The sequence below is a fragment of the Aplidium turbinatum genome, chromosome 5, assembly GCF_918807975.1.
Source record: "Aplidium turbinatum chromosome 5, kaAplTurb1.1, whole genome shotgun sequence".
Classification (NCBI taxonomy): Eukaryota; Metazoa; Chordata; class Ascidiacea; order Aplousobranchia; family Polyclinidae; genus Aplidium; species Aplidium turbinatum.
The window spans coordinates 31,786,721-31,802,483 of NC_137476.1; the positions used below are offsets into that span (position 1 = coordinate 31,786,721).

General features: G+C 35.8%; 1 protein-coding gene across 1 annotated transcript in view; it reads right to left on the reverse strand.

Annotated features, from left to right (window-relative positions):
* LOC145770538 (cAMP-dependent protein kinase catalytic subunit alpha) overlaps positions 1 to 12,031 on the reverse strand; it is a 36,303-nt gene extending 24,272 nt beyond the window's left edge. The window contains exon 1 of the mRNA XM_082582216.1: positions 11,862 to 12,031. Within this exon, the coding sequence (XP_082438342.1) occupies positions 11,862 to 11,904 (43 nt within the window). The 5' untranslated portion in view covers positions 11,905 to 12,031. The remainder of the gene's footprint in view (positions 1 to 11,861) is intronic.
* Positions 12,032 to 15,763: the final 3,732 nt, after the last annotated feature.

Below are 15,763 nucleotides of genomic sequence, written 5' to 3' on the forward strand. Positions count from 1 at the left end.
TTCTGTAAGTATTGCACTCCTTTTAACAGGTGTATGACTAACTGTGTGTGTATGCTGACCGAAGGCTAAATTGAATAAAGAAAACGAGCAATTGTCAAAAATCAGCATCTTTGAAATCTTAGCACAGTATATGAATTTTGAACATCCACATTCAGTGTAAACCTTTGCAATTAAGCAGCTCAATGCCTACAGGAACTATTTTATCGATCCAATTAGTTACTATACACAACACTGAATTAAAAGCAACGCTGCAGCTTGCTGTTCTTGATAGATGATCTTAACCCAAGTTGTGTGTCTTATCGTCGGCTTATAGTGATGCCCTTGGGCCCAAGCGAGTTGGATAATTAGCTTCGGACATGCGCGATATAGCAGACAGGTTGCTAAGTAAACAAAATGTGACGCAAACCATATCTGGGTTGCAGAAACAGCTTATTGTTTCCAGTTAACGAAGGTCGTCTTTTTAAGACGTTTAAACGTTGCCAGATGTTCAAATCATGATAAAAGTCGACGTTTTCTTGATGATGTCAAATTTCAAAAGTCTGTTAGAAGTTGAAGGCATCGACCTCGTCGTTTCGCAAAAAATGCAGAACACCTTTAACTTTTGGCTGTTGCTGTTTTCGACCCAACACATTTATATGCTCAACGCGAGCCTGCAACAATCAGTTAAGGTTAATCTTGGTGATACAGTAGAGATTTCATTGACTTCAATTGGCTCGGCTCAGCATTACGCTTGGCATTGAGTACTTTTTTGTAGCAACAAAACCATTTAACGTGGTAAAAAGATAGACTCTTGGCCCAAAAAGCTCACTGCACACATGGCGAATTATGTTATTAAGAAGTCTACCATGCATTACAACGAGGCTTGGTGAAATTTGAAGTTGCGGGCCGTTAGTAGATTTGAACACTGCAACTGTAAGTACCTACTAAATCAGTAAATCACAACACGTTGTCATGGATTGACACCTGAAAATCAATCAACGTGAAATTTAAGCTGATTCGACGTTACTTTTCTACTGCATAAAAACTGGGTCTGCTACTATTCGGTGAGTCCGATTCGGTGAGTTCCTAACCTCTAACCCCTAACCCTAAAACGGCAATGATAATAATTAGGCTACGGTACCCAATAATTTAAAAAAAAAATTAAAAAAATCCCCCATTAAGGGATCGGCCTCACCGACTCGGACTCACCGAAACGGGCCATTCCGAGCGTTTCAAAGCAAAAAACTACTGGTAACCATGAGTTGAAATGTTTCAATACAGCAACACCACAAAATGAAACGATTAATTGCATGTGGTCACATTCTCATTAGCACATTACTATTTTTTTTACATTAATCCAACGACCAACGTCTGTTAACGTAGATTTGATGTGAAAAAACGTATTAAAAAAAAACTACCTGGGATGAGATCTTTCAAAGATGGTGTCAAATCAAAGATAAATTTATTCGGTTGAGATTGACAGGTTAGGTGTTGAAGCACTGAGGATGAATCTACGTTGTTTACACAGAGATTTCAAAATATTTTCAACCAGCTAATCACCGGCAAAACGGTGACATAAAAAGTCGTGATAAAGGCAGTGAAGTCATCAACCTGAACGTCCCAAGCAGGAAGTGGTTTGAAACAAAATTGAAAAGCATGATGCAAATCTTTGCAGCAATTGTTTCAGCCCAACACTTGCTAAACAGTTGGAGATGTACTGTAGGACTGAAAAAAAATTCGGAGAAAAACAAGATTTTGTTTCGACGCTAAACTTCCTTGTCTTGGTTTCGTTTTTAATCGTTTTTCTTTTTAAGCGAAATTTTATTTCGCCAAAGTAAAATTTGCTTTGAAAATTTCCACCAAAGGGTAACAGAAGATACACTGCTACGTGGGACTCACGTTCTCAACCTACTTGTGGTGAGTTCCAGTAACTGAGCAAAATCAGGCAAATGACAACAAATGGAGCAGGGTTGTCGGTATTTTACCCGACCCAAAAAAACCCGGGTGGGTTTTTTCAATAAAACCCACTTAAAAAAACCCAAAAAAACCCATAAAAAACCCAGAGCATCATATTTGTCCAGTTTTTATTAGAAAATTAAAAAAATGAACAAAAACACTACAAGGCACTTAAAACAAACTTTAAATTAGGACTTAAGGATGTGATTGTGAAGTAAATTTCCAAGAATAAACTGAAAATGCAGTGGATATTGTACAGTACACAGAAATCAAGTAATGCCCCTTTGTGTATACTACACTAAAACTCATTTATGCAAGAAGGCCTTATAGTTAAACTGCTGAAAGTACTACTCTACTGTAGTCTGTATATATGATGTGAAATGCAATTTAGGAGGCTATTTACCAATTACAGATTCTGCGAAGCAGGACATTAAGGCGCGAACAAAACGGCGCAGACAAAACGGCGCCAAAGTCAACGCAACAAGTTCAATTTATAGAACGATAATACTCTGCAACCATAACGAAAGTTTATGTGTGAATAAGGATTTTTGGAGCTGGTATACAAGTCCCCCCCCCACCACCCTTGGCAACTCATGACAAAGAGGAATTGACCAAAAAATGTTAACAAAATGAGGAAAAGGTTCTGAGCTGGTTACGTTGACTTTGGCGCCGTTTTGTCTGCGCCGTTTTGCATCTGCGCCGTTTTGTTCGCGCCTTAATGTCGTGGACCGCAGATTCTGGATTCTAACGCTTGGCTGTTTCAGAGCATTTGCCTAAATGGCCATTGGCCACGCAATCGCTCAATTGCTCATCCATTACTATATATAGTATGTATATATAAATGATAAAAAATATTTAAACATGATGGCATAAATGCTCCTTGCCTTCAAATCTAAAGCAAATGATGCAATAATGTGATTTCTACCACGGTAGCATCAACCTGGTATAGAAATCAGTGGATATGCAACATCCAACTTGATCTTGAAATTAATGGATGATGCAACATTCAAGCAACAACAACCTTAGTGCATTATTTTATTGAGTTATGCAAGCATGTACTGTGAGTGAAAGGCACTTCATTCGTAAAAAGTAGTTTTGAGGTGAAATAAGCATGAATCTACCTTTTTTGCATCTTTTTTAAAAAAACCCAATAAAACCCAAAAAAACCCGGGTTTTTTTAAAAAAACCCGGGCGGGTTGGGCTTTTTCAAAAAAAACCCGGGTTTTTCTCAACCCTGAAATGGAGACGCATCAGAGCATCCTTGGGGTGGTATAAGAACGGTAAATACGTAGGTAGAAACAGAAAGCTGTTCGAAAAAACAATGCAAGCTCTGAGTTCAGCATGATGAAGGTGGATAGCCTGCAAATCGAAGCATTTCTGAAGTGTTGGGTAAAACGCTTAAGATTTTCTTTGTCCTCTTGCGACCTCTTGCGTCGTGAAATTAAAGAAAAAAAATCCGGCCAGAGCAGCAACGCAATGGTTTCGCTTCATATTTCCTCAACAATTACGAAAACTACCACCACATGCGCTAGTGTGTCCCCAAAAAACTGTCCCATGTGGTGGCTGATGAAAAGGCGAAAGAACCAAAACCTTGCAGCCAACAATTCAAGACAAGTCTTTTCACGTTGTAGTATTGAGATAAGTACGGTACGTAATTTTAAAATGAATATTTTCATATCAAAAGATGCATTGGTATTTTACGTAAAACGACAGAAAACACCAGTTCATCAATTTGACTTTTCACTTGGGACAGACTCTGGTTTATAATTAAGATGGATTATAAAGATGGATTCCGGCTTATAATTAAGGCGGAACAAGAGTCGAATAGATTCAAACATATCGTTTTTTAACAATATGGCAGAATGTTGCTCTTAGATAGTGCCTTATCATATGTGCATTTTTAATTAGTTAGTAGCTATTACAGCAAATAGAACTATGATTCCCAGGTTGCTGGCAGATATATCCTATGGCATGAGTTAGCGATTAAAGTATTCGAATGTAAGAAAGCGTTTGTGAAGCCTTACCTGGCAGTTGTGCGCAGTTGCAGAGGATATGAACCAAAAACGCAGGCCTGGTCATCAACAATGGCAACTTGAAATTCTATTTAGTTAAAGCATTGTTGCTTGTGAATATTTTCATACACTAGAGGAGAGAAGTTCTTAATGTACTGTACCCTGCTCTATTACGCAAGCTGAGATTTGCAACACTGTTTAATCTTTGCATTCCTTTTGATCTTACGATTCTTTCGTTTGTAAAGCGGCATATACATATCGATTGGCATTGGGCTATCGAACAGTAGGAGTGGAAAAACCAAAATATGAAAAAACACATTATTTTCAGAAATGCTGCGAGTATACACAAATGCAATGAACCAAGTTACTCGTATGAAATTGACACAGAAGTAATTTTTCGCGGAGAAATTCGCTTTACAAAAACCGCAATGGAAAGAGAAGCATTGATTACCAAGGCGGTTTGGACGACTGTGTTCAGCTTGTTGATAGCACATACATAGGCGCCGACTTCAGGGGGGCGGCGCCCCCCGTGAATTTAGCTCGGGGTGGCTGCCCCCCCGCAAATTATTTAAAAAAAGTCCTAAATCAAATGTTTCTAAGTTCAGATTTGCGTTAGTTTGACCTTCATTGCGGATCAATCTCAATTAAAAGATCTACTTGTTGCAACAAGAGCGCTGCTCCTAAGATAACAAAAGAAACAGAAGTACGGTAGCTGATAAACGCTAGCATGGTGCTGTTGAAGCATTGCAACAATGATTGAAAAACGTTTTTCTTGATTTCTTCCGCTTTGTTTTTTCTTGGGAGTGTCAATAACGAGGTGCTGTTTGCTCAGTTTAGTATCTACGCGTATTAAGAGCTAAAGTTCAAAGTGACCAGCATATAATTCGAAGTAGCCTTCCTACATTATAAAGCTTGGCGATATACAATGGCAGATAAACGCAAACAAACATCAATGCTGACAAACAAACATCAGCAGTTTGAATGTAAGCAATCAGTCGGCTAGAAAGTTTGCCCCCTCCCCCCGGCAATTTTCAAAACCCGGCGCCTATGAGCGCATATCAAGCTTCTTTTGTAGCACCAGCATTCCACTGCCGTGAAACTGATTTATCCGCCTCAAGCAGGGAGCTGCTTTTCGACTATGTCTATTATTAACCTACTTCAAACGTTGCAGAAAATTGGACCGATAATGCTGCACAGCAAAGAACGCTTATTCGTGATATTTTACATCGTTTTAACGCTGTCCCAGAAAAAACACATTTTAAAAATAAAACTGTATCGATCCCAAAGATGCCAACCATTCCCTCGAGCTTTCCTCTAAAAGCAATCTTCTGTCCAGCGATAAAAAAGTAATGTCATGACCTTTCCAGCATTTTCGTCCACACAAGCATTACTCGGTGCACATTTATACAACAACCACAGGGGGCCTGGACTAGACCGCACAAGCCATTTTCCTGCAATAATTTGTCCTGATGTATGTATTTTATTGTATAGTAAACAGGACAGGCAAGGAATCTAAACTTTGTGTCCAATTTCACGCAAGTATTCTACTGAGAGCCTTTCCAAAGACTCTCAGCGTGCTCTTTACCGGAGTCGAACTGGCGTTTGTGCATCTTTCAAATACTCTCACCACTCGTACACGCAAATGATTATTGTACTGGGGTGGGATCAGCGGGATACAATTCCAATCACCTGCCAACTCAACCGGGTGGTGGTTGAATGTTGAATGTTAAATCAATGTAAATAGGATTTTATAAGCTGGGTAGTTACTCACCATACAATTACTAGGAGAAACTACATAAACAAATGAAACCAAGAATTTCAATTTTTAAAGTTGGAATGCAGGACAACAATATAAAATTCCAGAGTTGCAACTGCACAAAAACACTGGAACTCACTTTTTCTCGCTGTTCTGATTAAACTGTTTTCAATAAAAAATCCTCAAAAAAAAAACAACAACACTTCATGATACAGAACAAAAACAGCCATCGCGAGTCAACTGTCCTGTACTTGGGGATTTAATTGTTTCTGTGTAGACCTGTGTAGACTGAGTGAGAAATAACCAAAAAATGAACAGTACGAGACAAATACAATCGAACCTGGTCGGAAAATACAGAGCAACCACTGTGGAATAGATTCAATTTAAAATCGTTTTCCGACAATTAGATCGTAAATCTCTCACAGTATTACTTTACAGTATACTCCAAATTTCAGATAGATTAAGATCCAAGAAAATATCCATTCATTATTTTTTGTCAAAGATTAAATTATCTTGACATACAACATACAAACGACGCGTTCCATTAGCTGCAAAACTACAGAACAAAAAGCAAAAAAAGCAATTTACCTTTCGTTCACGTTGTTTGTTTTGTCAAGGCTCGTCTATCCTTTCGCTAAAGGGGTTGAAGAGGCCAGTTGTTTGTTTAGTGTTGCAGCCAAAAGTCAGTTTCGCCATTTTGACGCTTTGAAAAAAATGCAGCGACATTGCCGCTGGCAACACTAGTTCATTGACAGTGAACAGATGACAAAAACTAATCTTAGATCTGCAGCTACCGACGCGGTGCAAACGACATACCGAAATGATGAATGACGGATGGCTCAGTCTTTGCAATGATTTCTCGCTGGTCAAAGGGTTCTTTTTTCTCAAACAAGGCAATTTTTTTAGAAAATTATTGTCAGAATATCGTATTATTTTATCGTCCGTCTCACAACCGTAACAACTCAGAATTACAAACGACTCGTAACAATTCCAGATTATTCTTCGTTTTCAGCCGTTACTGTAGAGAGGTATCTTTTACTATTTACTCTTGGTTTAGCAGTCAATCTTTGGCCTCATGATCTAAAACCAAACCTTATAATGAATTTGAAACTACCGATTGTATGGTATTATCGATAAAAATTCCTTTAATCAAGTATTTACGTTTTATGTCACGTTTGCGTTCATAATGCTCAATATTGTATGCTGTGAAACTTACAAAGTAAAAGAGACCGACTGGCAGAAAAAAAAATATCGACCTACAATCCCACATTCTTGCAAAGGCCATGATTGTTCTAAAGTTTTCCTCAACGCAAGAGAAGCGGCAAAATGTGAACGATGTGGACCAAGTGTACTGTAGTGCCACAAAAACCTACTTGCTACACAAAGCGGACTGAAACCTAGTATTGGACAGTGTAGCTATGATATTGCAAAACAAAATATTGGTGAAATGAATTGACCAATTTACTTGTTGCTTTTTCAAGAAAGACTGTAAACATAAGTTTTCATATTTAGAAAAAAGAATTCATGACTGAAACACCTTTGCACTAAGTTGAATAAGGTAGCGCTCGTTAAATTGAATACAACTCACGTATATGGCAAGAAATACTGCATATAGCCAACAAGCAAAAGAATTGAAAAATCGTACATGAACTACATGAGGATAAAAGTATCTCAGGATAAAAATGCCACACCGTTACTTGAAAAGATACGTACGGTACGAGGGACTATGACCTCAGCCATGCCTCAATTTTGAGCAAGCATCACCTCTGGAATGCAATCTAATTGAATTCTGGGCAGTGTTGGAAGGGATATAATCTAATTTAACTAAATGTCACGACAGTGTGGAATCTAATAAGGAACTGCAAATCAATAGAGAAGATAATGAACAAAACTTTGTGCATTCACTCAACATCAACAACCAGATATTTAAAGTAGAAATTTCGAAAACTTACTACGAAAAATTGAAATTAAGTTAAAGTTTCACTGTAAAAAATATGATTATAAACTTCGCACGTTTTAAATTTATTTTAAGTTTACAAGAAGCTGAGCCACAGATAACACGACAGAAATCAACCATAGACAATCTAAGAGTACAAAATTCTGAGCTTACTTCATGTATGAAAGAAACATTTTTTAAGTTGATGTAGGTGATTAGAGCACAGCAAGATAGTGTTAAACTTCAAAATGAAATATGACAAAAGCGGCCATGACAGGCACACGATGATGGCAAACATTACAAATCCAGTTGAAGTTTCTTGACAAACAATGAAAGAAAGCTGAAGTGTATGAGCTGCACGTCACAAGATTTGCTCTGGACTACGTTCCTATGATATATTGCTGCGAGTGTTTGATTATGGTCATTCTTGTATTTATAGCAAAACTTAAGGATTAGTTTCCTAAAATGTCCATTTGTAAGGCTATTTTGTAAAGTCAATAAAAACATTGAAATAAATGCAACACTAAGCTAGGGAAGATACTAACATGTCCGGCTCACACAAAGGCTCGGTACGTGGTGCTAATGAAAACACACTCAAAATAGTTTTCATACCAAATATGACAACCTATTTCTTAACATCGAAACCTCAAGCTAAATTTGAAATTCATACCATAAAGCACTTGATATCAAATAAGAAAACAATTTCATAAACAACTAAGAACGTTTTTGCAAATTGAAGTCAATTAGATGTCGGCTGTATGACTATTTGGTGAGAGAGTCGGACGTCACCCGAAATGACGTTAGCTTAGCATCCACCAAGTGCATGCTGTTATAGGTTTGCAAAACTCTTAATGGAGTATTTGAAGATGGTAAATGTCCCATCCTCTTAAGTAGATTAAATTATCTGTTGCGATATCTGGTATAAACTTTAAAAAACACATGATAGGTTTAGTGGCTGTTTCAAAAAATAAAAATGAATACAATGCCAGATAAGTGCAAACATGAAACCTATGAGAAAACTTTTGAAATGATAAACTGTTAAAGTGTAGATGCACAAAGAGTTTGAAATTCAATTACAGTGGAACTGTTATGGTACTCATACTAAAGCAAACTAAACAAAACTTCCACCAGTAGATTTTGTAAGTAGCTTGTTCAAGCCCAAGCTACGCCCGACTTAAGATCAAGTTGCCGGCTCGGCTTTCGGGTGTGCGCTTGAGCATTGAGCAACGCATTTTAAGACTACTCTCCATTTAGAGGAACCTAGTGGATGGAATAGTTCCCCGGCAACATTTCAACAATCGGAAACTTCACTTTGTCAATCTCGGTAACCGGCCCACTAAGCTGCGCCCTTTTGGGGTAAATTTTTAATTTCAATTGGGGGGATATCTAAATATCTGTGTATGCCTGAAAAATGAACGTATGCAAAAAAAAAATTTTTTTGGTCAATGTTTAGACCCTGCTGTCGGCCCCGGAATATTTGCAGGTTACCGGAATTTTGAAATCCTCATAAAATCTTAATCTTTTGTGCTAGGTAGGGCATGTTGGTATTCATTTCTATTGTTTTTGGATAATTAATCCGTTTATTAAGTTTACAGACAAATTTAGACATGTTTTAAAATTTTAATTTTTGCAACGATGACATATTTTCTTGCATTTTATGTAAATTTTTGTGGTTTCTGAAGGTTGTGATAGTAGCAAGTTGGATTTACTGGTTCTGGTACATTCTGAAGCAATATAAATAGACTCATTAGTTAAACATTTTTACAAAAACAATGGCTAAGGAAGTCCACATGAAAAAATAGTATTATATATATATAACTCTTATTTATGTAACAAATTACATCACAGGCATGTAAGTAGGCTATGCATGCTGTTTCTCCACCCATTAACTTGATTCCGATTTTACCTTCCAGGATACTACAAAATATACCTACCTGACTTATTCTATTGAATGTATTGTATTAGCTGAGAGTAAGAATGGCATAACGATCTTCAATAAGGGATGATCCTTTAGAAAGAGGAAAGTATGAGTCACTGAAAACATCAGAACTTCTGCTTCGTTTGAATGTACTCAGACATTTTCTCTATCTCCGTACATTTCAATTTATGAATTCCACAACATCAACAACTGCACAATCAACTCTACGAAGACATCATCAGCATATATTCATCTGCATCTATAGCAGCCACAAAGTGCAAGAAGACCATCATAGACCAAATAAAAGAGCTTGAAACCAAAAGAAAGACTGTGAACAAAAACAAAAATTAGCAGCAGATTCTTAGGTTCAATAAGTTGGAGTTAACCAACGCGAGTGACACAGTGGGCCAATTTTTTTCTTTATCAAACTTTCTGGAAGATTTCCACTGTCGCCTTGCCCAGCTTATGCAGGTGCTTTGCATCATTTGAGGTATTCTGCTCAAGTTGAACCGAAATTTCAGGATATTGTGGTATATTTATTATTTAGTGGTTCAAATAGTTCAAGTAGGCTCCATTTCCCATACATTTTTGGCAAGCATTTTTCCGATTGGGCCATTAAAACTGTTTGGCCCTGAAGTTGATCCATCAATGTGTTTAAAAAGTTTGCAAAGTGGTAACTCGCAGTGGTGAAGTAAGCAAACTATATATATACATGCTGACAAGGTCTTCCTATATTTCTTTCGATATGGGCCATTGAACCATGAACCATCCTTCCAGCTAGTATGTATTAGAGTTTGTACCATCTCCTCCAATAACACATATGTTAGATATGTTAATTTTCATTGAGGTTAGATGATCCACGACACCTTCAGTAACACATCTTTCTGTAGAATACAAATTTTAAAGTTAAGACCTCCAAAAAAAAATTTATTGAACCTAAGAATTTACTGGTTATTCTTGTTTTTTTTCACAGTCTTTCTTTTGGTTTCAAGCTCTTTTATTCTGGTCTATGATGGTCTTCTTGCACTTTGTGGCTGCTATAGATGCAGAGGAATATATGTTGATGATGTCTTCGTAGAGTTGATTGTGCAGTTGTTGATGTTGTAGAATTCATAAATTGAAATGTACGGAGATAGAGAAAATGTCTGAGTACATTCAAACGAAGCAGAAATTCGAATGTTTTCAATGACTCATACTTTCCTCTTTCTAAAGGATCATCCCTTATTGAAGATCGTTATGCCATTCTTACACTCAGCTAATACAATACATTCAATAGAATAAGTCAGGTAGGTATATTTTGTAGTATCCTGGAAGGTAAAATCGGAATCAAGTTAATGGGTGGAGAAACAGCATGCATAGCCTACTTACATGCCTGTGATGTAATTTGTTACATAAATAAGAATTATAATACTATTTTTTCATCTGGACTTCCTTAGCCATTGTTTTTGTAAAAATGTTTAACTAATGAGTCTATTTATATTGCTTCAGAATGTACCAGAACCAGTAAATCCAACTTGCTACTATCACAACTTTTAGAAACCACAAAAATTTACATAAAATGCAAGAAAATATGTCATCGTTGCAAAAATTAAAATTTTAAAACATGTCTAAATTTGTCTGTAAACTTAATAAATGCATTAATTATCCAAAAACAATAGAAATGAATACCAACATGCCCTACCTAGCACAAAAGATTAAGATTTTATGAGGATTTCAAAATTCCGGTAACCTGCAAATATTCCGGGGCCGACAGCAGGGTCTAAACATTGACCAAAAAAAATTTTTTTTTGCATGCCTTCATTTTTCAGGCATACACAGATATTTAGATATCCCCCCAATTGAAATTAAAAATTTGCCCCAAAAGGGCGCAGCTTACCGGCCCACGTCAAAAGTCTCTACAAGCATGCGAAATTATCAGAAATAACCTATCAAGAGTTTTGTCAGTCCGAGGATAAAGACTCAAAACCACCAACCAATTCCAGTCAATGGAATATCACATGGAAGTAAGAATGGAAAACCACAGTAAGGAAAGAAAGAAAAACATTGCCATACTTAATAAAAATATGTGTATCTAGTTACTACTATCCTTAGCAACCCATGAAGTTTTTTCAAAGCCTTTTGCAAAATAATAAAAATTTAAAAAGCAAGACATCAAAACACTGTTAAGAATAACAAGAATTAATGAAAGTGTGATTAAATATAATCACACATGAAGAATATACAAAGTACAATTTTATGAAAATAGCCAAGCCATCTATTTTCAGCAACCTTTCCATGATCAAATATCATAATGGCAACACTCACCACTCTCGGCCTGATCTCCCTTCTTTGCGGGTGTGTTTCCCATGCCGCTAGATTGAGATCACACTGGAGGTTATGTTCAGCTAACTTGAAATGAAGAGTCTTTCACCAGATCAGTTACCAAGCAAGCAACTACTGACTAATATAATCATGAAAACCTATCTAAGGGAAACTTCAACTATAAAAAAAACATGAAGTAAGTTTGATTGTAATTTCGAAATAATAAACTTGTAAAGCATGTAAAAAGTAATACACTAGCATTAGGAACGTATCAGTAACAAGAACCTTAAATAACTTTTGAACTATTTGCAGCAGTATATAACAATAAAAAACACAAGTATCTAAAGACTATATTTAAATTTGTTACTTGACGTAGCTTTCTTCAAAGGGTATATATACAATGCTATACAATGTATAGCATTGTATACATGTATACATTTGTATATACAATAATCATGCATACGAATGTACGACATACATATGTGAGGGAGTAGTAATACAGTAGCCTAGTAATAATAATATGTTGCATCCATTGTTATAACACTAAGTTTAATGTTTAATTACACAAGAAAAATAACAGATAACAGGAAGTAGCAAAGGGTCGGCTGCACCCATTGTTTATTAAACACAAACTCACACTATGTGAAAGTTTAAGACTACCGGAATTGAATTTTAAAGACCATCCAATTGCATTCAGCAAGCTTTCTGCAAAGTAATTTTATTTTTTTCACAGCAGCAAAGAAAAAGGGTCAATGAAAACTGGAAGTACTGCAAAGATTCTAGCCATGAATGAAAATTGTGCCAAAACATCTCAGTGGCACTTGTTCATACAGGAAATTGTTGGAACATTGTTGGTAAACTTTTCTTTCAATAAAGTGGCTCTTAACCATTTCCTACTATGTGCCACTATTCTTTCAGTCATGATATCATGATCCACTAGCAATTTTTTATCAAACTGATTCCGCACGTAGTGGATGCCGTGAGAAGCCTACACCGTACCACTAACAAGTTTCAGAAATAACATTTCAAGAAATAACTGTGCATAAAAACTAATAAATGATCATAGTACATATGTGATCTCAGAAGACTTAAAATAAATAAACCAATAAAATCCTCAACTTTGATAGCAAATAACATTTCTAGGCCCTTACTTAAAAAGTAGACTACTGTATACAACTATACATTGTATCATACGTTGTAAAACATTGACCTACAATGTATGTCTGTGTTTCATAATGCAATAACCATTGATCCACGTGCAGAAGACCCTCCATCTTGGCTCTATCTTCTATTTCTATTAATAAAGAGTCGGATAATACTGATAATACATATATTAAAGACAGCGAATCACTTTATTGCAAATCCAAACCCTCTTGAAGACATGACTACCACTGGCTTTGTATGTGAGCCTACTATCAGTACTATCCAACAGTAATTTTATAATCTGTCAGCAAGCAAAGTCTACAGTGGGGGCATTAAATTGAAGTGATAGAAAAATCACAAAATGATGTAAATAATATATAATGTAATGATGTAAAAATTCTATGCAAATTTCTTGATAAAGCATCATCATAATTTCTTGTTCACTTGCTTAGATAGATATACCTTACAACTTTGCCCAGATATCATGAGGTAGCTGAAAACTATTTGTTGTAACTGCAAGTTTAAGTTTGTAGGTTTTATGGTTTTAATGTAGTTTTTACAACTGTAGTGTTTGCTCAGGATTCAATAAACAACAAAACTGCAAAACAGTGTGGTACCTACCTATAAAAAAACTCCTTTGCACATTTATTTTTGTGGCCATTACATTCACAACCTAGGGGTCATAAGAGGGTAAGGAATATGCAACAAAATACCAGCTAATGCCATTTTATGAGCAAATGCTGTGTAACTACACCTTAGCAAGGGTTTAGTTTTAATTCTAAGTAAACAATGAAAACTAAATTTATTCGATTATATACTTCTATAATGCTACAAACTGTAAGTTGGCAGTTAAAACAAATATTGTTAAAACTCAAGCATCTACAATGCTTGTTTTTTCATTGATTAAAAAAGTGTATTGTCTCAAAAATATATTAAAAAATGGTGCAAGCATGGGTCATGAATTATGCATGTCACATAAAACATATTGATGCAACTCTTTACTTCAATAACATAATCCACAACATTGAATAAGAAACATATTGCATCACTCTGCATTCAAATAGTAACAACTAATGAAAACAATATTGATTTTATGCCATCAATTCATTAAGTCACAGGTTGCAAATGCTCGATATATATCAGTGATTTAACATCACCCTACAGTACATCTGGTGATGTGAATAAATCCGTTTCTTTCACTAAGTGTGCTTCAAAAAATGATGATGCCAAAACTTATAAGCTCAACCAACCATGATTCAATTGGCAATTAAACTAAAATTAAAAACAGTATTTGATCAATGATCAACATTGACGATGAGCAAATGAAATGTTGTATTATGAGTGAAAAAGTGAAGACAAGTTACATAATCATGACCTGCTCTTTATACAAAGCAACCCAGGGTATAAACAATCTTATTTTTATGGAATAAGACATTAAAAGAGAGCTAATAAATAAGTTCCCTAATATTAAATGTGAAAACAAAACTTCACAAACACAGAAAAGTTGACATTTGAGACTGAATCTATGAAATGATTCCAATTCACAAAAATATAAGCATGACCATTTTACTAGCAAGATTTACCAAACAAAAACTTTTAAGAGGCAGAATAAGCCAAACTTTACCACAAGGTATATACAGGGTGATCAAGCCAAGTGTATACAATATTTATTGAAATAAGAGTACATCAAAACAGGAAAAAAAATACACATATAAAGAAAAATACAAAGAAAAGTATAAAGAAAATGTACTCTTATTTTTCAATATATCCCTCTTTGCCTTCACCAAACGCCTTAGTCTGTTGTGCACTTAACTGCAGGAGGCACGTATGGTGTCTGATGATATTTTTTCCCAAAACGTGCGCAATTTTGCCTTTACCCTTCAGAGCTGTAACACTTGAATGATTTGAAGAACAGGCTTCACTCTCCAAGATACTCCATATTGCGAAGTCCATTGGGTTCAAATCAGGAGAGGATGGAGACCATAATTCCTTTGGCCAAAGCTCTTCCATATTCTCCTTACACCAGTCCTGGACAAGATTCACTCTGTGGGACCGAGCCCCATCATGTTGAAGAGTTATTCCGTCTCCAAATGTTGCATTGATCCAGGGAATCAATTTCTCCCTCAACATTTTTAAATAAACATGTTGATTAATTTTTACTCCCTCTTCAATGAAGAAGAGGGGATTTTCTTCACCAGTTGAAGTTACCCCACCCCAAACCATCCCAAGGGCTGGTTTTTGTTTCCGAAACATCAGCCTTTCATTCAGTGGGATATCTTCTCTATTCTTTGCATAAATACAGTCATTTTGATGATTATGCACAGCCTGGACAGTGAATAACTTTCCGTCTGTTCAAAGAACTGGTGGCTGCGTGCCTCATGTACAACAGTCTAAGGCGTTTGGTGAAAGCAAAGAGAGTATGAATGAAAAATAAGAGTATATTTTGTTTATGTATAGTTTTCTTTGTATTCTTCTTCACATGTGTAATTTTTTTCCTGTTTGGATGTACTGTTATTTCAATAAATATTTGTCTACACTTGGCTTGATCACCCTGTATATTATATATACTGTATATGACAAATAATAATTTTTTCAATGCATAAATTATGATGTTGCTAAGTATCTAAATAAGTAGAAAATAAAAGATCAAACATTGAGGACCAATCAAAAGAAACAAGTCTTTACAAAACTCTTGGCCCTACAACTGCTGTAAAAAACCTACTGACACCAAGAAAACATATCACTACAAATTTCAAAATGAA